The sequence below is a fragment of the Gadus macrocephalus genome, chromosome 7, assembly GCF_031168955.1.
Source record: "Gadus macrocephalus chromosome 7, ASM3116895v1".
NCBI lineage: Eukaryota > Metazoa > Chordata > Actinopteri > Gadiformes > Gadidae > Gadus > Gadus macrocephalus.
The window spans coordinates 12,857,764-12,880,033 of NC_082388.1; the positions used below are offsets into that span (position 1 = coordinate 12,857,764).

The 22,270-nt window shown below is 49.9% G+C and overlaps 3 protein-coding genes across 7 annotated transcripts; all 3 read left to right on the forward strand.

Annotated features, from left to right (window-relative positions):
- The first annotated feature begins 8,801 nt into the window (after positions 1 to 8,801).
- LOC132460912 (uncharacterized) lies at positions 8,802 to 11,004 on the forward strand. The gene is made up of 7 exons (XM_060055889.1): positions 8,802 to 8,816; positions 9,508 to 9,582; positions 9,672 to 9,716; positions 9,851 to 10,006; positions 10,222 to 10,635; positions 10,728 to 10,760; positions 10,863 to 11,004. Exons 3-7 carry the CDS (start codon positions 9,714 to 9,716, stop codon positions 10,869 to 10,871), a joined length of 615 nt encoding a protein of 204 aa, XP_059911872.1. The 5' UTR covers positions 8,802 to 8,816; positions 9,508 to 9,582; positions 9,672 to 9,713; the 3' UTR covers positions 10,872 to 11,004.
- Positions 11,005 to 11,235: 231 nt separating this feature from the next.
- On the forward strand, positions 11,236 to 15,898 carry LOC132460890 (uncharacterized). 3 transcript variants are annotated; one of them, XM_060055855.1, is made up of 5 exons: positions 11,236 to 11,378; positions 11,463 to 11,495; positions 11,583 to 12,416; positions 14,845 to 14,877; positions 15,784 to 15,898. In XM_060055855.1, exons 3-5 carry the CDS (start codon positions 11,655 to 11,657, stop codon positions 15,790 to 15,792), a joined length of 804 nt encoding a protein of 267 aa, XP_059911838.1. In that variant the 5' UTR covers positions 11,236 to 11,378; positions 11,463 to 11,495; positions 11,583 to 11,654; the 3' UTR covers positions 15,793 to 15,898. The 3 variants fall into 3 exon arrangements, with proteins under 3 accessions (XP_059911838.1, XP_059911836.1, XP_059911837.1); XM_060055853.1 differs by lacking the exon at positions 15,784 to 15,898 and adding an exon at positions 14,980 to 15,125; XM_060055854.1 differs by lacking the exons at positions 14,845 to 14,877; positions 15,784 to 15,898 and adding exons at positions 12,516 to 12,548; positions 12,913 to 13,053.
- A 358-nt stretch (positions 15,899 to 16,256) lies between these two features.
- LOC132460894 (uncharacterized) lies at positions 16,257 to 20,498 on the forward strand. 3 transcript variants are annotated; one of them, XM_060055858.1, is made up of 8 exons: positions 16,257 to 16,320; positions 16,457 to 16,489; positions 16,597 to 16,857; positions 16,942 to 17,298; positions 18,760 to 19,038; positions 19,141 to 19,173; positions 19,267 to 19,320; positions 20,462 to 20,498. In XM_060055858.1, the coding sequence occupies exons 3-5, from the start codon at positions 16,669 to 16,671 to the stop codon at positions 19,000 to 19,002; spliced, it is 789 nt and encodes a 262-aa protein (XP_059911841.1). In that variant the 5' UTR covers positions 16,257 to 16,320; positions 16,457 to 16,489; positions 16,597 to 16,668; the 3' UTR covers positions 19,003 to 19,038; positions 19,141 to 19,173; positions 19,267 to 19,320; positions 20,462 to 20,498. The 3 variants fall into 3 exon arrangements, with proteins under 3 accessions (XP_059911841.1, XP_059911843.1, XP_059911842.1); XM_060055860.1 differs by lacking the exons at positions 18,760 to 19,038; positions 19,141 to 19,173; positions 19,267 to 19,320; positions 20,462 to 20,498 and adding exons at positions 17,299 to 17,388; positions 18,328 to 18,360; positions 18,460 to 18,598 and having other exon boundaries at positions 16,942 to 17,256; XM_060055859.1 differs by lacking the exons at positions 18,760 to 19,038; positions 19,141 to 19,173; positions 19,267 to 19,320; positions 20,462 to 20,498 and adding exons at positions 18,328 to 18,360; positions 18,460 to 18,598 and having other exon boundaries at positions 16,942 to 17,388.
- The last annotated feature ends 1,772 nt before the right edge of the window (positions 20,499 to 22,270 follow it).

A 22,270-nucleotide genomic window follows, 5' to 3' on the forward strand; every position in this document is an offset into this window, starting at 1 on the left:
TGGTCACCAGTCCACTAGGGTAGCTGGTCACCAGTCCACTAGGGTAGCTGGTCACCAGTCCACTAGGGTAACTGGGCTCCAGTCCACTAGGGTAACTGGGCACCAGTCCACTAGGGTAGCTGGTCACCAGTCCACTAGGGTAACTGGGCACCAGTCCACTAGGGTAGCTGGTCACCAGTCCACTAGGGTAACTGGGCTCCAGTCCACTAGGGTAGCTGGTCACCAGTCCACTAGGGTAACTGGTCACCAGTCCACTAGGGTAGCTGGTCACCAGTCCACTAGGGTAGCTGGTCACCAGTCCACTAGGGTAGCTGGTCTACAGTCCAACCTGCAAAGGGGCATGTAGTAGGGGCCCCAAGGGTCGCGAAAGGTGTTTAGCAGGGGCCCAAACGCATGTAGTAGGTGTCCCCAGTCGTGAATCAGGGAGCCCAAGGCATGGAGCAGGGCTCCCCAGGGGCCTCCAGGCTCCTTGGTAACTTGGCCTGATGGACAGAAGATCCTGGACACCAGCGACGCTGTCTGAGCCTGGGGACCGGAGACTTTTTATCAGATCAATTTCATAAGCTTCAGGTCTACAAAAACACACATCCACACACACACACACACACACACACACACACACACACACACACACACACACACACACACACACACACACACACACACACACACACACACACACACGCACGCACGCACACACACACACACACACTTGGCATCAAGGCATTGACAGAGGAGGCAAGATGCAAATCATCTTGATAGACCCCATGATGAATGATACAGTTGGGACACCGAGGACGCTAAATCCAACATTTAAAGATAATTTACAGTTTTTTGTGAACTTGCCCATTCCTCAAAGGAACATGTTGAGCTCAGAAATGATAACGTTATGCTTCACTCAACATTACCATGCCGAACAAAGCGTGTTGAGGTAACAGGTATACATTCATCTGTTGCCATTATGTCATGTGTTGAATTCTGTTCTCCACTCAGTAAGAGGTGTACATTAGAGTTTCCATGTCCAGCTATTGACGTGACTGCATGGTCGACAGGAAGGTTGCGTGATGTGTGGACCCTGCCAAAGTCTCTCCACACAAAGAAAATAAAGATCCACACGCACACACACACACACACACACACACACACACACACACACACACACACAAAGACGCACACACACACACACGCACGCACACACAAACGCACACACACACACACACACACACACACACACACACACACACACACACACATATACAGTATATATATATAAATAAAGAGAGAGAGAGAAACAAACACGCACAAAGAAAATAAAGATTCACACGCACACACACACACACTCACACACACACACACACACACACACACACACACTCACACACACGCATACACACACGCGCACACATACAAACATACATATAACACACATAGAAGTTAAAGGTGGAACTTGATCAGCAGCATGAAACCGGCTCCTAAAGTGTTGGGAGGCCCATGAGCCCATCTCTCCCAACCTCTTATCTTTGGTTTATTTCATTTTTTATCATGTTAGCTGTGCTTGATAAGAGGAAACCCCAATAGGGAATGTGTGTGTGTGTGTGTGTGTGTGTGTGTGTGTGTGTGTGTGTGTGTGTGTGTGTGTGCATTCTTGTGTATGTGTGATTGTGTAGGTTTGGGAGTTATCAACTTTGGTCCCCCCCTCTCTCTTCTTAACTCATTACATCAGGGCTCTCTCTCTCTCTCTCTCTCTCTCTCTCTCTCTCTCTCTCTCTCTCTCTCTCTCTCTCTCTCTCTCTCTCTCTCTCCCCCCCCCCCCCCCCCTCTCTCTCTCTCTCTCTCTCGCTCTCTCTCTCTCTCTCTCTCTCTCTCTCTCCCCCTCTGCCCTACTCTCCCCCCTTCTAGCTCAGGCCCGGTGGGAGCCAGCAGGCGTGTTGGTAATAAAACCACGGTGGAGGAGAGCCCAGGCACACTTCAGAGAGCAGAGGGATGGCGAGAGGCACGGTGACCTCGTACCTTTGTGGAGTTGCGCTGCTCGCCCTTTGGAAGCCTTCGCTGCAAGGAGGTAGGTTCTCCGTCTTCATGTCCGCTCGTACTGACAGCAGCGTAGGGCTCTGGGTTTAGGGGGAACGCGTGGGCCGCGGGTGGTGTTTATCGACGCTATGGAATGCATGCATTTAATGGTCTTATCAGGATAGCACATGTTCGCTAGCAGAAATCATCATGTAATCCATATTCAAATGTGTTATTCATTGATGGGTTGAGAATTGTTCCTCACATTAGGAGGAAATAATAATGAGCAAATGCAACCTTTACGGAGCAATAAAGGGACTCATGTTTTGCATGTGGGCACTTCCTGTGGAGAAAAGCCTCTTGGCGGAGCAGAAGGTGCCGTTCAGGGTCCTCTGATTCTTCTGCTGCAGCTGTTTGTACACTGACAGCCTTTGGTGAACATGTTGCCTCTCTGGGTCTGAGCCCCCTGGGGTGTGTGATGAGAGTCTCTGAGGTGACTTCCCCAGCCTTCACCCTCAGGGGCCTCCACCCTCATGGGTCTCCAACCTCATAGACCTCCGCCCTCATGGGCCTCCGCCCACCTCTTGGGCCACCACCCGCCCACCTCTTGGGCCACCACCCGCCCCCCTCTTGGGCCACCACCCTCCCCCCTCTTGGGCCTCCTCCGCCCCCCTCTTGGGCCACCCCCCCCCCCCTCTTGGGCCTCCTCCCCCCTCTTGGGCCACCCCCCCCCCCCCTCTTGGGCCTCCTCCCCCCTCTTGGGCTACCACCCTCCCCCCTCTTGGGCCACCCCCCCCCCCTCTTGGGCCTCCTCCCCCCTCTTGGGCCACCACCCTCCGCCCTCTTGTGCCTCCACCCTCATGGACCTCCACCTATAAGAGGACGGGCCATGTTTCCCTGATAATGTCATCGCATGGGCAGATGCTGTTTAACCACTAACAGAACACATCCAGGCTGGCATTCTCCTCATTCCTCCTGGAGTCTGCATCCATTTGCCTTAATAGCCGACATTACCCTGGTCTAATGAGCTCTGAACCCCATCAGGACTCTTCTGCTTTGGAGACCAGAGGAAGTCCATAGTGACATCATCTCCAGCAGCCTTAATCCCAGCTATTGTGCAGTAAATGATTGTTCCCTTTCCTTTAATGCATCTAGAAGTGCAGTAGGAGGTGTGTGGAGGAAGAGCTTAACCGAGCTGTGAGGTGAGCCATGGTTCATCTCATCAGTCGTGACCCCCCCACAGAGTGTCAGGTGTTCATGACCCTCCCAGTCCTATCCCCACGTCGGACCCAGGCTCAAATAAATTATATCTCAGAGATTGCAATCCTTTTTATTATGTTGTTTTCGTTTTTTGTATTTATCGCTAATTGGATATTATTACCAATCATGATGCATCATCCAAACCCAGAACATCCCCCCAACAAACGCTTTTTGATACTGTTGCCAGATAACATATTTTCCATAGCGGTGTACTATGTTCGGCCCCTCATACAAGCCTCCCATCTGATTGGGTGGAAACCATAAGGTCAAATAAACGGGAATTCTTCCCTTTCCTCTGTGTCTCCCCATGGCCTGAACAGGCGTGGCTCGGGATCTCAACCTTCATTCATGGGATATTTTCCAGAGAATCATTCAGAATTGTGTATGATTGATATGACACCATGTTTATAGATATATACTGTATATATATATATATATATATACATATATATATATATATATATATATATATATATATATATATATAGAGAGAGAGAGAGAGAGAGAGAGAGAGAGAGAGAGGCCTGAAGCAGTCAGCCCTGAGAGACCGAGTCAGGTACCCCCAAACACAGCCCCGCCCCGCCCCATCCTGCTCCAGGTCAAGTGATCAGGGGGGCGGTCCGAGATGAGGTCATCATCCATCCTCGATACAGGCCAGTTCACAACTGGCATCCACATGTGTGTCGGGTGATCCGAGCTCTGAGTGGTCAGAGTCCACGTGCCCTCAGAACTCTCCAGGATCTCTGAGAGCGGATCGCCCCACTCCAGATCACAACACCGTAATGTTGTTTTAATACGGCAGGAGGCAGCGATGCTCCTCCAACTGGCTTAACCTGCTGGAAAACAAAAGGAGAAGAAGAATTCAACACACTACTCACTCTGTTCCTTGGCCAACCAGATCAGGCCAAGATGCTTGAACACCTGGTTGTTTATCTGTTTACTTAACTGCTTATTAATCTGCATGTGCTTCAGAAATGTGAGACCTTGTGGACAAAGTCAGATTATGATTTTGATTTGTTGATTTTGATTTACTTTAATATGACGCTCAAACACACAAATACAAACACACGGACACACACAAACACACACACACACACACACACACACACACACACACACACACACACACACACACACACACACACACACACACACACACACACACACACACACACACACACACACACACACACAGGCCAGGGGTTGATGTGCAGAGGTCTGTACAGCATTGCAATCTCACAATCCTGAAAGCACTTTAACCTCTTATTATTTCAGCCATAAATGCTCATTCTTAGGTATGTCTTGGGCTGTTAGAAAATAAAGGTCATTAACAAGTCAATTACCTTTTACAAGAGGGAATAAATGAGAGCTGAGGTGTATACGCTTCACTAACAGATGAGTCATGGAGCTGCATAGTTCAATCATGTCCCCAGAGCAACCCCCCAGACTGCTTTCTGATTAGATTAGAGAAGAAGTAATACCAGATATGGTTCTACAAAGCTCTCCTTCTTAAACATGATGAGAAGGACATACAACTCCCATAATATTGTCACTAACTTATTGATGACGATATTCAAAACTAGACCCTGGAAATAACTAGAACTGATTACATATCAGCACACACCTCCCACGAATCGGATGGATGAAGGTGGAGGTGCTAGTGGTGTAATGCTCGGTTGTAGGTGTATACGTACCTGCAGGTGGAGGCGTAGGACCTGGACAAGGCTATGGACCGGGCGGAGGGGGCGCTGGTCCAGGACCGGGAGGCTTTGGACCTGGAGCAGGGGGAGGAGGATCAGCGGGACCGGGACCAGGTGGAGCCGACCCTGGCCCTGGAGGCTTCGGACCCGGAGGTGACCACACCGCTCAGGGCCACGCCTACAGACCAGGGCATCTCAGAGGGATCCCTGAGGGAGGGGTTAGGGAAGGTTCAAATAGCCACACATTAGAAAGAAGACGGTGACTTATAAGGCTGTTAATCCACGTCAGCGAGCGCCTGCATGGATTGTTGGAGACAAAGGCGCCCGTGAAAACCGATATCCAAACATCGTAGATTGCATCATCATTTACAGAACCGTGGAGCCTTAACAATACATTGTGTTTAAATGACATCATCGTCTGGCCGACAGCCCAGTGATGGGGGGGGGGGGGGGTTTCACCTCTTCAAAATAATGAATTCCACATGAAGCGGTTGTTACATTTGTTTTTTTACACCAGAAACAAGCTCTTTCTATAAATACCCCCGGTGACGCTGCAGCTCAGCAATTCCTGCCCATGTTTGGTCTATGATGGCTGCCTGACACCAGTCGTTACTTCCTATCTGAGTTTCCAATGCTCTTGATTTCCAGCGGGCCAGGGCCAGTGGCCAGGGGGGCCAGGGGGGGGAGGGGCTACTTGGACGGGACCAGGAGGTGTCAGACCAGGTAGCTATTGGCCAGTCACTGGTTCACTAGGGAATGGAGGCTTTGTGAAGATGGTAGACGATAGGTTGTTGCTGCCGTTTTGGTAATAACTTTGGTAAATACTGCTGTTTGTGTATGCTGCTCCCATGATCATTTTTAAATTTTGTGCAGTAAATATTGAGCAGATTTGATTGATTACTGAACAGATTGTGAACATTACTCTGAGAGTGTGAACAACACTCTGAACAGATTGTGAACATTACTCTGAGAATGAGAAAACTAAAAAAGTGTGAACTTTACTCTGAGAGTGTTAACATTACTTTGACAGTGTGAACATTACTCTGACAGTGTGAGCATAACAATGAAAGTGTGAGCATTACTCTGACAGTGTGAGCATTACTCTTAGTGTGAACATTACTCTGAGAGTGTGAACATTGATGATGTTAAACTATGAGGGAGGTGATGTTACATGACAGCGTGAACATTATCGTGACGTTGTGAACATTACTCTGACAGTGTGAACGTTTAGCCGTTCAGCATTATGGGGCCTAGTGGATTCCCTGATAAACCAGCGGACGTCCTGACGTCAGACATGTAGAATGGTGCTTAAGGAAATCTCTCCTGTTCTTAAGCCCCAACACGGGCCGCCTGTGAAGGATGAGGAGCGCTGGTTATACTATCCGGCCCGCTCTCAGAGCTTAAGCCCCGGCTTTGAGGAGCCTTTGCAAATCAATCCATGGGTTTGAAATCGAGTCAGAATGGCTCAGCACACAGAACAAGTCGTCATACTCGACTAGAAGTCCAGTCGTCATGCACTTAGATAAGCAGGTTGTGCTGTACCCTGGTCCACAGGAAATAAATCAAACCATGTTCATATCTCGTATCTCCGATGCCATAGCTGTGGACAATCTTGTCTCCAATGCAGTAACAACTGTTTATTTATGGGATGATGGTCTAAATATACCAACATACGCAAGTATGTTGGTATATTTATATGCAAGTGTTTGAAATCGCTTTCAGAATAGAGATTAAGATGAAAGACCCATATCTTTGCTTCAAATTAAGAGTCATATCCTCAGAAGAACGACTCGACCTTTCAACACAATGTTCCTTTGTCATGCACAAAGGAACTGAATGACTTTATCAATGGGGGATGGAGTTGATTTCGCTTTCACTTTCGAACCCTCACCCTCTCACCTTGTCCAGGCGACGGGGGCCTGGGTGGAGGGACGTTAGGAGGAGGAGCTGGCAGAGGTCAGGGCCCTGCTGGGGTTCTGCCAGGGCAAGGAGCTGGAAGATACTCTCCTGGAGGTGAGTGATGTCCAGCAATATAGACTTTGATGAACTTACATAAAAATTGTATTGGTTCCAAAAGGGAGCAATGATACAGAGATATAGATATATAGCACTTAAATGTGCCTTACAAATAAATTAACATTTACATTTAGAGATCTATAGTGGTTTAATTATTATAATAGTTGACAATATCTGGCCTTTGGGAGTGGCCTATACAATAATTACATTGTTCTCCAGAACATTCCTGTTGAGTAGCAGGTTCTTCGTGTCTCTTTCAGGTGGTCAAGGAGGACCTGTTGGGGGTTATGGACCAGGCAGCGGAGGTCAGTACCCAGGGATGGGTGGAACAGGCCCCAATGCAGGTACAATCCCTTTGCAAATGCGTGGTCACTTTGTGCCTAGATGTTACATCTCCAGAAATGTATCCTTTTTGATTTGTTAATTGTTTATTGGTCATAGGAGGCACTGGAACAGCACTTGGTGGAACTGGTGTTGGACCAGGAGGTGCAGGAAGTTTTGGACCAGGAGGGGTTGGACCAGGAGGTGCAGGAGGTTTTGGACCAGGAGGTGTTGGACCAGGAGGTGCAGGAGGGGTTGGACCAGGAGGTGCAGGAGGTGTTGGACCAGGAGGTGCAGGAGGTTTTGGACCAGGAGGTGTTGGACCAGGAGGAGTTGGACCAGGTGGAGTTGGACCAGGAGGAGTTGGACCAGGAGGTGTAGGACCTGGCGGAGCTGGAGGAATCGGTACAATCCAATATCTGTCTCTTGGTTTGTAACCAACCTTGTTTCCTGGGCATTCTAAATGAGATAATTCATTTTTTCAGTCCATGTGATGCCGCAGACAGGTCTAACTGGGGCTGGACCCGGAGGGAAGAGTGGTGGTAAAGCATCCAAACAAGTACCAGGTGAACCTTTTAAAAAGACACAATTTACTTTGATTGAATGAGCAAAAGTGGTCAAATCGATTTTTCTCTTTTTCATACAGGTGTAGGCTTGCCCGGACTTTATCAAGGTGGAATAGTCCCCAGTCTAGGTAAGTTTGAAATACATCTATATTCCCTTCATCAGTTCACCAGCAAACTTTAGATAGGTAAAGTTGTCACCCCATATTCCTATTTAAGATCATGTAATTGCAAGTGATTACATTTTTTGTGGTATTAAGGACATACAATTGTGTGTTTTAAAGGTGCAATAGTAACAATTGAAGGGCGATGATGTGAGAGTAATGTTGTATCCTGCCGCCATCCATCAGCTGTTCTTAAGTGAAATGCTCTATGAGAACATCAGTTCTTGTTGACTGGAGGCCTGCCTCTGTGGGAGACCATTTTGGGCAACGTCCGGCATATGTCTGACTCATCAGGGCATCTCTTTACCGATGGGTTCAGGGAATCCTTCTGTCCTGTCGATATCATCCACACACAGGGAGAGATTGGGAGGCAGAGGGAGGATGTGTTTTTTCGGGAGGTTTATTTTCCCTCTAAGTGTTACCAGACACCGATAAGATAAGTCATTCATGTCACCTCTGAGTAGGTTACGGAGGCCGTGGTGTTCTCCCTGGAGTGGTCACAGGATCCGGACTTGCACCTCAGACTGGTAAATATCATCATCCGCCTAGACTAGATCAACACTAGATCTCACTTCTAATCGATATTAAAAATGTGGATTACCTCTTCTGTCTAAAATCAGTTTGACTTATGACGCGTGGCTTGACTATCTTTATTTCATAATTGTATAGTGTCCTGCTGTCACATAGACCAACACTTCCTTTCCACCCTAACATCCAAACCGTTGACCTACTCTTTGCAGGGCAAGGAGTGCTGGGCCAGGGGGGCGCTGGACTGGGGGCCGGAGGTGAGTCCTAACACCACCCCCCTCATGGTGTAACACCACCCTACCCCCTCGTACTGTAACACCACCTCCCTGGTACTGTAACACCACCCCCCTCATGGTGTAACACCACCCTACCCCCTCGTAGTGTGACACTACCCCCCTCATGGTGTAACACCACCCTACCCCCTCGTACTGTAACACCACCTCCCTGGTACTGTAACACCACCCCCCTCATGGTGTAACACCACCCTACCCCCTCGTAGTGTGACACCACCCCCCTCATGGTGTAACACAACCCTACCCCCTCGTAGTGTGACACCACCTCCCTTATAATGTAACACCACCTCCCTGGTAGTGTAACACCACCTCCCTGGTAGTGTCACACCACCTCCCTGGTAGTGTAACACCACCTCCCTGGTAGTGTCACACCACCTCCCTGGTACTGTAACACCACCTCCCTGGTAGTGTAACACCACCTCCCTGGTACTGTAACACCACCTCCCTGGTAGTGTAACACCACCTCCCAGGTACTGTAACACCACCTCCCTGGTACTGTAACACCACCTCCCTGGTAGTGTAACACCACCTCCCTGGTACTGTAACACCACCTCCCTCGTACTGTAACACCACCTCCCTTGTAGTGTCACACCAACCCACCTCCCTCAAAGTGTAACCCCACCTCATCCATCGTACTCCACGTGTCTCTTGCCAGCTGGTCGTGGAGGGTTCAGCAGCCAGCAGATCTCTGGAGTGTTCCGGGGTTATCCTCTTATCACCCCCAAATCAGGTTTGCTGCTGCTAGAAAAGATCCCAACATCGTCGTCATCACTGCTTAATATTGAATGCACAATCCATGAATGTATTCTTCTTTTCCAGGGTCGGGTAAATCAAAGAAAGCAGCAAAGTTGGCAGCTAAATATGGTAATCACACAGTTTAATTATAAATCACTAAGACCACACGATAGCTTCAATATCTAAATCTACTGAAGTGAGCAGTACACTGCTGTCTATTCCATAGCAGCGTATATTTGAATGCCCTTTGTCTTCATTAAAAGGGGCAGGTGGTGCACTTGGACAAGGAGGTCTTGGTGGAGGTGGTGGTGGAGGTGGTGCTGGGGGACTTCCTGGAGGAGGAGCTGGTAACATACCTGGGTTTGGAGGTGGGGCTGGAACAGGAGCTGGTGGTGTACCTGGACTTGGAGGTGGAGTTGGTGAGCTCCATTCCCTAATCTCAATGCTCAAATTAAAACATTTGAAACTTTTCTCATTTTACATGAGCTATCTAGTCCATTAAATCATATGTGAATTTAGTGTTTTGTCATAATAAATGATAAATGATGCCTTTCTGCAAGACAATTCATCCAGGGAATATATGTTTTATTCTGGTCCACTTTTGACCGCTATTTACCCCCCGGCCTTGGACCAGCTGCTGGTGGGACCGGTGGTGGGACCAGACCTGGAGCCGGGGTTGGACCTGGTGGAACCGGAACAGGATATGGACCCGGGGGTGGAGCCGGGACTGGTTCTGCTGGCACTGGAACTGGCCTTGGACCAGGAAGTGGAGGGGCAGGCTATGGACCTGGTCGAGGGGCTGGAGTTGGACCAGGTGGAGCCGGATCAGTTCCTGGTGGGGCTGGGTATGGACCAGGTGGGGCCGGATCAGTTCCTGGTGGGGCTGGGTATGGACCAGGTGGGGCCGGGTATGGACCAGGTGGAGCCGGGTTTGGACCAGGTGGAGCCGGGTTTGGACCAGGTGGAGCCGGGTTTGGACCAGGTGGAGCCGGGTTTGGACCAGGTGGAGTGGGATCTCAAAGTGGAGGAGCAGGGACAGCAGCTGGAGGTAATCATGACTTAAACATGTAAAGTTAAAGTTATGTAATGTTTATAATTAAAGTGTTTGGCTCATCGAAGATTTCATTGATTTAATTGCAGGGTATGATGCCAATGCCAAAGCCCGTAAATATGGTAAATATAAGTATATCATAACAATGATGCTCCTATTGCTTTGATAGATCACCATAATAACCTGAAAACATTAAAAAACGGATGCTTTTATTTTCCGGATAGGTATGTTAAGTGGAGCGCTTGGAGGCGGTCTTGGAGCAGGAACAGGTGGAACCAGAACAGGATATGGACCCGGGGGTGGAACAGGAACTGGTTCTGCTGGCACTGGAACTGGCCTTGGACCAGGAAGTGGAGGGGCAGGCTATGGACCTGGTCGAGGTGCTGGGTATGGACCAGGTGGGGCTGGAGTTGGACCAGGTGGGGCCGGATCAGTTCCTGGTGGGGCTGGGTATGGACCAGGTGGGGCCGGATCAGTTCCAGGTGGGGCTGGTTATGGACCAGGTGGGGCCGGATCAGTTCCTGGTGGGGCTGGGTATGGACCAGGTGGGGCTGGATCAGTTCCAGGTGGGGCTGGATATGGACCAGGTGGGGCTGGGTATGGACCAGGTGGGGCTGGGTCAGTTCCGGGTGGGGCTGGGTATGGACCAGGTGGGGCTGGGTCAGTTCCGGGTGGGGCTGGGTATGGACCAGGTGGGGCTGGGTATGGACCAGGAGGAGGAGCAGGTACAAGAGCTGGAGGTAATTGTGAACCTAAACTGCTTTGAATTGTAAGAAGAATCCTGGTTCCATTTTGGCTGATCATAGATTTAATTCATATTTCAGGGTATGATGCCAACGCCAAAGCCCGTAAATATGGTAAACATATTTACATCATAACAACACTCTAAATTAAACCTTAACTTCTACAGCGAGTTGGAGTAACCTGGTTTGTTTTCCAAACAGGTATGTTAAGTGGAGGACTAGGAGGAGGACTAGGAGCAGGAACAGGTGGAGCTGGACCTGGTGGTGCTGGGTATGGACCAGCTGGGGGTGGCACCGGTGGTGGGACCAGACCTGGAGCCGGGGTTGGACCTGGTGGAACCGGAACAGGATATGGACCCGGGGGTGGAACAGGAACTGGTTCTGCTGGCACTGGAACTGGCCTTGGACCAGGAAGTGGAGGGGCAGGCTATGGACCTGGTCGAGGGGCTGGAGTTGGACCAGGTGGGGCCGGATCAGTCGCTGGTGGGGCCGGGTATGGACCAGGTGGGGCCGGATCAGTTCCAGGTGGGGCTGGGTATGGACCAGGTGGGGCTGGAGTTGGACCAGGTGGGGCCGGATCAGTCGCTGGTGGGGCTGGAGTTGGACCAGGTGGGGCCGGATCAGTTCCAGGTGGGGCTGGTTATGGACCAGGTGGGGCTGGATCAGTTCCAGGTGGGGCTGGTTATGGACCAGGTGGGGCCGGATCAGTTCCTGGTGGGGCTGGATATGGACCAGGTGGGGCCGGATCAGTTCCTGGTGGGGCCGGGTATGGACCAGGTGGGGCCGGATCAGTTCCTGGTGGGGCCGGGTATGGACCAGGTGGGGCCGGATCAGTTCCTGGTGGGGCCGGGTATGGACCAGGTGGGGCTGGGTATGGACCAGGTGGGGCTGGATCAGTTCCAGGTGGGGCCGGGTATGGACCAGGTGGGGCTGGATCAGTTCCTGGTGGGGCTGGGTATGGACCAGGTGGGGCTGGATCAGTTCCTGGTGGGGCCGGGTATGGACCAGGAGGAGGAGCAGGTACAAGAACTGCAGGTAATTGTGAACCTAAACTTCTTAGAATTGTAGAAGCATCCCGGTTCTGTTGTAGTCGAATAATGTTTTGGCTGATCATAGATTCAATTCATATTTCAGGGTATGATGCCAACGCCAAAGCCCGTAAATATGGTAAACATATTTACATCATAACAACACTCTAAATTAAAAGTGACACATTATAACACCAGGTGTGAGTGTGATTAGCCGTTACAAGCCGTTTTGAAAATCTGCCTCTTCCGACATCATGGGCGTGTTGACCTAGATGTGTGGCGGATGGATGAGCAACGGTTGGTGCATCCCACTGGGTAGGCTGGTGGACTGATGTATCCAGCACACATCCAGGTGGACACGCCCACTTGTGATGTTAGGAGATGCCGATTCCCAAAACAGCTTCTAGCTGCTAATACCACTTGGACCTGGAGGTATAATATGTCACCTTCAAAACTTCAACTTCTACAGCGAGTTGTAGTAACCTGGTTTGTTTTCCAAACAGGTATGTTAAGTGGAGGACTAGGAGGAGGACTAGGAGCAGGAACAGGTGGAGCTGGACCTGGTGGTGCTGGGTATGGACCAGCTGGGGGTGGCACCGGTGGTGGGACCAGACCTGGAGCCGGGGTTGGACCTGGTGGAACCGGAACAGGATATGGACCCGGGGGAGGAACAGGAACTGGTTCTGCTGGCACTGGAACTGGCCTTGGACCAGGAAGTGGAGGGGCAGGCTATGGACCTGGTCGAGGTGCTGGAGTTGGACCAGGTGGAGCCGGATCAGTTCCTGGTGGGGCTGGAGTTGGACCTGGTGGGGCTGGTTATGGACCAGGTGGGGCCGGATCAGTTCCAGGTGGGACTGGGTATGGACCAGGTGGGGCTGGTTATGGACCAGGTGGGGCCGGATCAGTTCCTGGTGGCGCTGGGTATGGACCAGGTGGGGCTGGGTATGGACCAGGTGGGGCCGGATCAGTTCCTGGTGGGGCTGGGTATGGACCAGGTGGGGCTGGATCAGTTTCTGGTGGCGCTGGGTATGGACCAGGTGGGGCTGGATCAGTTTCTGGTGGCGCTGGGTATGGACCAGGTGGAGCCGGGTTTGGACCAGGTGGGGCCGGGTTTGGACCAGGTGGAGTGGGATCTCAAAGTGGAGGAGCAGGGACAGCAGCTGGAGGTAATCATGACTTAAACATTTAGGGCCCTATTTTAATGGTCTGAAACGCAAATGAGAAGCGCCAAGTGCAAGTAGCTTTGTGGGCGGTTCTATGGCGATGTTGCTATTTTACCAGCGCATAAATGACTCTTGCGCCCGGCGCAAATCTAAAAAGGGTTGGTCTGAAGTAGCCTAATTACCCGTAGGTGTGGTTTGGGCGTAACGTGCAACAAACCAATGAGAGTGCCATCTCCCATCCCCTTCAAGAGCCATGAGCGCATTTGAATCTGACGAGTTGATAGTTTGACAGCGCGCTTGCAGTCTCCGATGAGACAGATGCATGACCACATGAATTTCAAACTAAATGGCTGAAGTTTCCTTTATGGCCAAATAATCCTCATATAAATTTCGGCAAAGAAAACTTAACACACATATGATATGCGATAACTGTGGTTCTATTTAATGATACACGTAACACATTAACAAACATCGTTTCTTACCAGTATTGTAGGCATTATCGTTATTGACTTGTGTTCCTAATATGCATGTGTCCCCCCGTTAATATACATTGCCATGGACTGTATTATGCGTCACGTGTTTAGTTTGCGTGTGTTTAAACAGATGGACGCACACACGCGCGCCCACATTCATTAATTACTTTACACATGCACACACGCGCGGCCGCATTCATTCATTCTTTTTAACACTCACTCGCGGTAAAACAATATTTTCTCAAGATCAATCCTAAAAGTTATGGGCTTGTACACGATGTCTGTGTCAAGAAAATATGTGTTTGCAGATGCATTGATTTAAAAGTACAACTTATTACCGCTGTATCAGCTGTTCTTTCCCAAATAATTTACCGAGAATGTGTGGCTAGGTAGATGAGAGAAGCAAAGTGTATGCGCGAGGTGCACAAGCAACATTATGCATGCGCCCTTAAAATAGCATCTGAATAACGCGCCACTGACTTTAAACCAGGTATTTCCTGGTTTGTGGCGCAATTGTTTTCTGAAACTGCAAAATAGCACCAGGGAAAGTTTGCGCCAGAACACGCCTCCTCCTTTCGCCGAACCGCCCCTTGGGGCGCAAGAACATTCCCTAATTTACAGGCGCGTGGCAGTGGAGGGAAAAGAACGCTCTGCGCCAGTTGCAAACTAGCAACGACACATGCGTCAGTGTAGAAAGTCAATTGCGCCAGATGCAAGATAGGGCCCGTGAAGTTAAAGTTGTGTAATGTTTATAATTAAAGTGTTTGGCTCATCAAAGATTTCATTGATTTAATTGCAGGGTATGATGCCAATGCCAAAGCCCGTAAATATGGTAAATATAAGTATATCATAACAATGATGCTCCTATTGCTTTGATAGATCACCATAATAACCTGAAAACATTAAAAAATTAAAGCTTTTATTTTCCGGATAGGTATGTTAAGTGGAGCGCTTGGAGGCGGTCTTGGAGCAGGAACAGGTGGAACCAGAACAGGATATGGACCTGGGGGTGGAACAGGAACTGGTTCTGCTGGCACTGGAACTGGCCTTGGACCAGGAAGTGGAGGGGCAGGCTATGGACCTGGTCGTGGGGCTGGAGTTGGACCAGGTGGGGCCGGATCAGTTCCTGGTGGGGCTGGGTATGGACCAGGTGGGGCTGGATCAGTTCCTGGTGGGGCTGGATATGGACCAGGTGGGGCTGGGTCAGTTCCAGGTGGGGCTGGGTATGGACCAGGTGGGGCTGGGTCAGTTCCGGGTGGGGCTGGGTATGGACCAGGTGGGGCCGGATCAGTTCCTGGTGGGGCTGGGTATGGACCAGGTGGGGCTGGGTCAGTTCCGGGTGGGGCTGGGTATGGACCAGGTGGGGCTGGGTCAGTTCCGGGTGGGGCTGGGTATGGACCAGGTGGGGCTGGGTCAGTTCCGGGTGGGGCTGGGTATGGACCAGGTGGGGCTGGGTCAGTTCCGGGTGGGGCTGGGTATGGACCAGGTGGGGCTGGATATGGACCAGGAGGAGGAGCAGGTACAAGAGCTGGAGGTAATTGTGAACCTAAACTGCTTTGAATTGTAAGAAGAATCCTGGTTCCATTTTGGCTGATCATAGATTTAATTCATATTTCAGGGTATGATGCCAACGCCAAAGCCCGTAAATATGGTAAACATATTTACATCATAACAACACTCTAAATTAAACCTTAACTTCTACAGCGAGTTGGAGTAACCTGGTTTGTTTTCCAAACAGGTATGTTAAGTGGAGGACTAGGAGGAGGACTAGGAGCAGGAACAGGTGGAGTTGGACCTGGTGGTGCTGGGTATGGACCAGCTGGGGGTGGCACCGGTGGTGGGACCAGACCTGGAGCCGGGGTTGGACCTGGTGGAACCGGAACAGGATATGGACCCGGGGGAGGAACAGGAACTGGTTCTGCTGGCACTGGAACTGGCCTTGGACCAGGAAGTGGAGGGGCAGGCTATGGACCTGGTCGAGGGGCTGGAGTTGGACCAGGTGGGGCCGGATCAGTTCCAGGTGGGGCTGGGTATGGACCAGGTGGGGCTGGAGTTGGACCAGGTGGGGCCGGATCAGTTGCTGGTGGGGCTGGGTATGGACCAGGTGGGGCTGGAGTTGGACCAGGTGGAGCCGGATCAGTTCCTGGTGGGGCTGGGTTTGGACCAGGTGGGGCCGGCTATGGACCAGGTGGAGCCGGGTTTGGACCAGGTGGAGCCGGGTTTGGACCAGGTGGAGTGGGATCTCAAAGTGGAGGAGCAGGGACAGCAGCTGGAGGTAACTATGAACCTGAATATCCTTAAATCAAAGTTTTACTAGTGAATTATGCAAATTAACTAGTACAAATTTGATGCAAGGATTTAAAACGAAAGTATGAAAAATTTGGCTGATCACCATCTTTTATATATTACAGGATATGATGCCAATGCCAAAGCACGCAAATATGGTAAATATAAGTAATGATAACAGGGTAGATCAAATATGTAAACATTGTGGTGGGATTGTCATTCTAACTTCATATAACTTCATCATTAATCCAATGGTTTGTTACAGGTATGTTAAGTGGAGCTCTTGGAGGAGGACAAGCGGCAGGAACAGGTGGAGCTGGACCTGGTGGTGCTGGGTATGGACCAGCTGGGGGTGGCACCGGTGGTGGGACCAGACCTGGAGCCGGGGTTGGACCTGGTGGAACCGGAACAGGATATGGACCCGGGGGAGGAACAGGAACTGGTTCTGCTGGCACTGGAACTGGCCTTGGACCAGGAAGTGGAGGGGCAGGCTATGGACCTGGTCGAGGGGCTGGAGTTGGACCAGGTGGAGCCGGATCAGTCGCTGGTGGGGCTGGGTATGGACCAGGTGGGGCTGGAGTTGGACCAGGTGGGGCTGGAGTTGGACCAGGTGGGGCCGGATCAGTTCCTGGTGGGGCTGGGTATGGACCAGGTGGGGCCGGATCAGTTCCTGGTGGGGCTGGGTATGGACCAGGTGGGGCTGGGTATGGACCAGGTGGGGCTGGGTATGGACCAGGTGGGGCCGGATCAGTTCCTGGTGGGGCTGGGTATGGACCAGGTGGGGCTGGGTATGGACCAGGTGGGGCTGGGTATGGACCAGGTGGGGCCGGATCAGTTCCTGGTGGGGCTGGGTATGGACCAGGTGGGGCTGGGTATGGACCAGGTGGGGCTGGGTATGGACCAGGTGGGGCCGGATCAGTTCCTGGTGGGGCTGGGTATGGACCAGGTGGGGCTGGGTATGGACCAGGTGGGGCTGGGTATGGACCAGGTGGGGCTGGGTATGGACCAGGTGGAGCTGGGTATGGACCAGGAGGAGGAGCAGGTACAAGAACTGGAGGTAATTGTTAGGGGTGTCAACAATAATCGATTGGGCGATGCATCGCAATGCGGGGCATGCACGATTCAGCATCGATACGGCAACGTGCCATAATCGATTATGTCGCTGTTTATTTTCGGGCCTCGAGTGGACAATAGAGTTGTGAAGTACATGCTAAGCGGCGGCGCTAGCTAGCAACAACAACACTAGCCTGGTTTCCACCGGGGACGTAAGCGCCGCGGAACGGCTGCACCGCGGACACCGCTGCTGACCGCCTCCGCTCTAATCAATGAAACCATTTCCACCGGCTCAGCAGCGTCCCAGAAGCGCTGCACCGCGCCGCAGCGCTACCGTTCCGTAGCACTCCTATTTTTTACGTGAGCCGTTGCTGAACCGCGTCAATTTCAACAGAGCAGATCGAGCCGGGCAGGAAGTGAATAATTAAAAGCCATAGAGCATCCGGTCAATTTTCAAAATAAAACACAATACTCAGCTCTTGTAGCCTATCACAACTTCACATCAACATTATTACGTCATGACCGGTGGCTCCAGGTCAGCAGTCAATCAATCAAAGGGGCTCAGAGGGATGGCAACATGGACGACGAGAGACTGATTGTCGAAGTGGAGCAACATAAAATAATTTATGAAATATATCATCCTTTTTATAAGGACAATGTCAGAAAGGAGAAAGCCTGGCATTTAATTGCCGTAGGTTTGGGAGTGGAAGGTGAAAAAATTTGCCTTATTGTGTGCATTAGAATTTTGATGCATCGCAATGCATCGTAGAATCGAATTGAATCGAATAGTTACCTGGTGAATCGTAATCGAATTGAATCGTGAGGGCAGTGCCAATGCACACCCCTAGTAATTGTAAACCTAAACTGCTTTGAATTGTAAGGAGAATCCTGGTTCTATTGTCAATAATGTTTTGGCTGATCATAGATTTAATTTATATTTCAGGTTATGATGCCAATGCCAAAGCCCGTAAATATGGTAAATATAAGTATATCATAACAACAATGTTCCTATTGCTTTGATAGATCACCCTAATAACCTGAAAACATTTAACAACTATTTTCATTTTCCAAATAGGCATGTTAAGTGGAGCGCTTGGAGGCGGTCTTGGAGCAGGAACAGGTGGAACTGGAACAGGATATGGACCCGGGGGTGGAACAGGAACTGGTTCTGCTGGCACTGGAACTGGCCTTGGACCAGGAAGTGGAGGGGCAGGCTATGGACCTGGACGAGGGGCTGGAGTGGGACCAGGTGGGGCCAGATCAGTTCCAGGTGGGGCTGGGTATGGACCAGGTGGGGCTGGATCAGTTCCTGGTGGTGCTGGATATGGACCAGGTGGAGCCGGATCAGTTCCTGGTGGGACTGGGTATGGACCAGGTGGGGCCGGATCAGTTCCGGGTGGGGCTGGCTATGGACCAGGTGGAGCTAGTACTGGATATGGACCTGGGGCCGGCTATGGACCTGGGGCCGGCTATGGACCTGGGGCCGGCTATGGACCTGGGGCCGGCTATGGACCTGGGGCCGGCTATGGAACCCAGGCTGGAGTGGGACCTGGTTATGGCCCTGGCAGTGGAGTTGCACAAGGATACCGCCCAGGGTCTGGTTATGGTGGTGTGGTAGGAGGAGCAGTAAGACCAGGGTCTGGACTTGGACCTGGTAATTACAATCCAAAAATCTATATATGGTTGTTAATTTTTTTTCAAATGATTACACTAGACCTTTATGCTGGATAATTCAGCTTACGACATTTCTCCACAGGTTTTGGACCTGGATCAAAAGCTTCCAAATATGGTACGAGTAAGATCCTTGTTTTGACCAGATGGTTGATGGAAAGCCATTAGATCTTGCTGAAGTGCTAATGATCATGATCTGACCTTGCTGCAGGCCAGGGTGTAGCCGGCACCGGAGGCGTGCTTGGGGGCGGTGCTGGTCGCCGCGGTGAGTTGTAGTCCTTTAAATGATTCGATACTCTTTTGTTATATGTTGCATAAGGTGCATTTTAACTGTGGCCTTTTCTGACAGGGATTGTCCGATTTAGTTTTTTTGCCTTTTGCCTTATTCTCAGGCTTAGATAAGAGCCGTGAGACCTCTTTTGGTCTATCAGTTCAGTGTACCTCCGTACCCGGTGTGGGTTAGCTATAAACTGTTAGGGGCAAGAGCAATAGCCTGAGAAGTGAATTTAATACGCCTTCCAGATAATGCAAACATTTTTCTGTATTTATCTGGAATAAACTCAATTAATTGGGCACCAAAAGGAGAATTCTGCTTATTTTACAAGCACACTTACTACAGCACTGTTATGGGATGGAGATCTCCTTTTTAACATACTTCATTCTAGATACACTGGTAAATAGATTCATAATATGGCTCTATTACAATAATCAAAATATATGTTTGCGTGGGATTAAAGCTGGTTTCTGCGTAAGCATGATATCTGAGGCCGGGGGAGCATAAAGATGATGAAGAGGTATAGTCAAGACACAGAGGTTTGGGGAAAACCTTCCAAACTGGGATGAAGCATATTTTTTTATTTATACAGGGATGCTCTTTCCTGGTTAGTCCAATACAATCTGACCAGACATTTCATATAAGACATTGGATCACCCGAAAGCAGGAAAACTGAATTACGACTAGCCAGTTGAAAGCCTCATTATGGACGACAAGACTATTTCTATAACCCCTCAAACTGTGTGCTTCATGGCTTTGTGCAGTAGTGGGAGGATTTAGGGTACAGGAAGGGAAAATTAAACCATCTAGGTTACAGGAAGTGCCAAAGAAACACCCTTCAAGTAACTGTTTAAGGATGTATCCCTAAATGTCAAAATTGTCACTGTCTGACTTCTTAGAGATATTAAACTACATTATATGAAATCTTCATCTTACTTAGTAACTTCAAGTAGTGCTCACATTCTGCCTCATAAACGATCTCGGGTGATTTGCTGATCCCACCTGAAAAGCTGAGCAGAGCAATATTCAAGATATAATAAGATATAAACAATCCGGAGTGGCAGCTTGTCTGCACGGTGTACTTTACTTTTAATTACTGCATGTGTAACTTCTTTTTAATTGTGATCTTCAGGCTATGGTCAAGGTGTCGGATCTAAAGGTGCTAAATATGGTAAGAATGAATGTGGGCTACAATTACAAAAGTGTTTTGCCATGATTCTGATTTGACTGTAATCGGAAACTTAGGTTGTACCAAGAAGGTTCTAATATAATTTAGACTGTGCCCCCTTTATACTACAGGACAACAAGGTGGATTAGGTGTAGGAGCTGGAACTGGAGCAACTGGTACTGGCCTTGGTACTGGTACTGGTACTGGAGCCACTGGTACTGGCCTCGGTACTGGTACTGGAGTAACTGGTACTGGCCTCGGTACTGGTACTGGTATTGGAGCCACTGGTACTGGTCTTGGCACTGGTACTGGTACTGGAGCCACTGGTACTGGTCTAGGTACTGGTACTGGCCTTGGTACTGGAGCAACTGGTACTGGTCTTGGTACTGGTACTGGCCTTGGTACTGGAGCAACTGGTACTGGTCTTGGTACTGGTACTGGCCTTGGTACTGGAGCAACTGGTACTGGTCTTGGTACTGGTACGGGGACTGCTGGACCTGGTATCGGAACTGGTTCTGGTATAGCTACTGATACAGGAGCAACTGGTTCTGGTACGGGATCGACTGGCACTGGTCCAGGAGTGTCGGGTACTGGTCCGGGTACAGGATCACACCTAGGGACAGGTAAGCTAAGCTTCAATCAACAGATTCTGAACAGAAAGTAGGACAGACGCGGGATTGAAGCTACATAACTACGTGTCGTGGATGTGTTTGGTCTGGCTGTGTCTGAGAAGGAGGAGGACTAGGTGCCGTAGGACTCACCCCCACCCCTGGCACAGAAGGTGGTGCCTCAAGCTCAGCAGGAGGAGGAGGTACGGGACAAGGAGCGAGCTCGTGCACCATCATCGGCTGACACACAGTTTATTTTAAAAACATAGTACGTCTGCCTACAGCTCAAACATAAACGGTAGTGCTATGATTAAGGGGTGGTCGGGCTGATATTTTGGTAGTGTATTGAATGAGAGGTAGTTGGAGTGTTTGGTTGGTGGTGTACTGAAAAAGAGGTGGTTGGAATGCTATGTTGGTGGTGAATTGAATAAGAGGTGGTTGGAGTGATATATTGGTGGTGTACTGAATAAGACGTGGTTGGAGTGTTATTTATTTTGAACCTCTTTGCCGGTTTGGTCTTCTCCTTGTTTTGGATGGCAGGTACGGGAGCTGGACAGGATGGCATAGAGGGTAAGGAGCCAGGAGACAGCCTTGATCTTGATGTTTTAGAGGGCTCTGGAGTCTCCGGAGGTGAGGGGATGTTGGATTGTTGGAGGTGGTTTTTTGTCAGAAACGTCTGTAGACATGGACTCTTTTATAGCAATGAATTAACAATATTCAAAGGAAGATTGAGAACATAGGTTGCAGGTGACACTTTACAAAAATTTCGTTGAAGTTAATGGACTAAATATCTTTTTTACTATTTAATGCATCTATTAAGTTTGTGAAGCCTAATGCTTGCTGGATGTGGAATAGTTGGTGTTGAGAGGGAACAGATGTGTTCTTCTGGTGTTTATAGATGGCACTGGTCTCACTGGGCTGGGATTAGGTTCTGATGGAGATGGCCTGACAGCAACAGGAATCCCCATCCTTGGCGCAAAACCAGGTATCTACCATGATCCAAACCATATTAGGAATAAAAGACATCTTATTAGAGGTTTGGAATACTTTGATTCCTTAATGATGTATTGCCTACATATAGTAATCACTGCACGCATCACCCATCTAGGATTCATGTTGGAAGCTAGAGCCCTTCTTCCTCATGAACGTGTTCCTTCTCTGATCT

What these genes read in the sequence shown, in the direction of transcription:
- LOC132460912 (XM_060055889.1), top strand. An exon ending in TGGACTTGGAGGTGGAGTTG is followed by an intron (nt 10,007 to 10,221) that starts GTGAGCTCCATT and finishes GCCTTGGACCAG; the next exon opens with CTGCTGGTGGGACCGGTGGT. An exon ending in AGCAGGGACAGCAGCTGGAG is followed by an intron (nt 10,636 to 10,727) that starts GTAATCATGACT and finishes ATTTAATTGCAG; the next exon opens with GGTATGATGCCAATGCCAAA.
- LOC132460890 (XM_060055855.1), top strand. Translation starts at nt 11,655, where the DNA reads ATGGACCAGCTGGGGGTGGCACCGGTGGTGGGACCAGACCTGGAGCCG. An exon ending in AGCAGGTACAAGAACTGCAG is followed by an intron (nt 12,417 to 14,844) that starts GTAATTGTGAAC and finishes ATTTAATTGCAG; the next exon opens with GGTATGATGCCAATGCCAAA.
- LOC132460894 (XM_060055858.1), top strand. Translation starts at nt 16,669, where the DNA reads ATGGACCAGCTGGGGGTGGCACCGGTGGTGGGACCAGACCTGGAGCCG. An exon ending in AGGGGCTGGAGTTGGACCAG is followed by an intron (nt 16,858 to 16,941) that starts GTGGAGCCGGAT and finishes GAGTTGGACCAG; the next exon opens with GTGGGGCCGGATCAGTTCCT. An exon ending in TGGGGCTGGGTATGGACCAG is followed by an intron (nt 17,299 to 18,759) that starts GTGGGGCTGGGT and finishes GGTATGGACCAG; the next exon opens with GTGGGGCCGGATCAGTTCCG.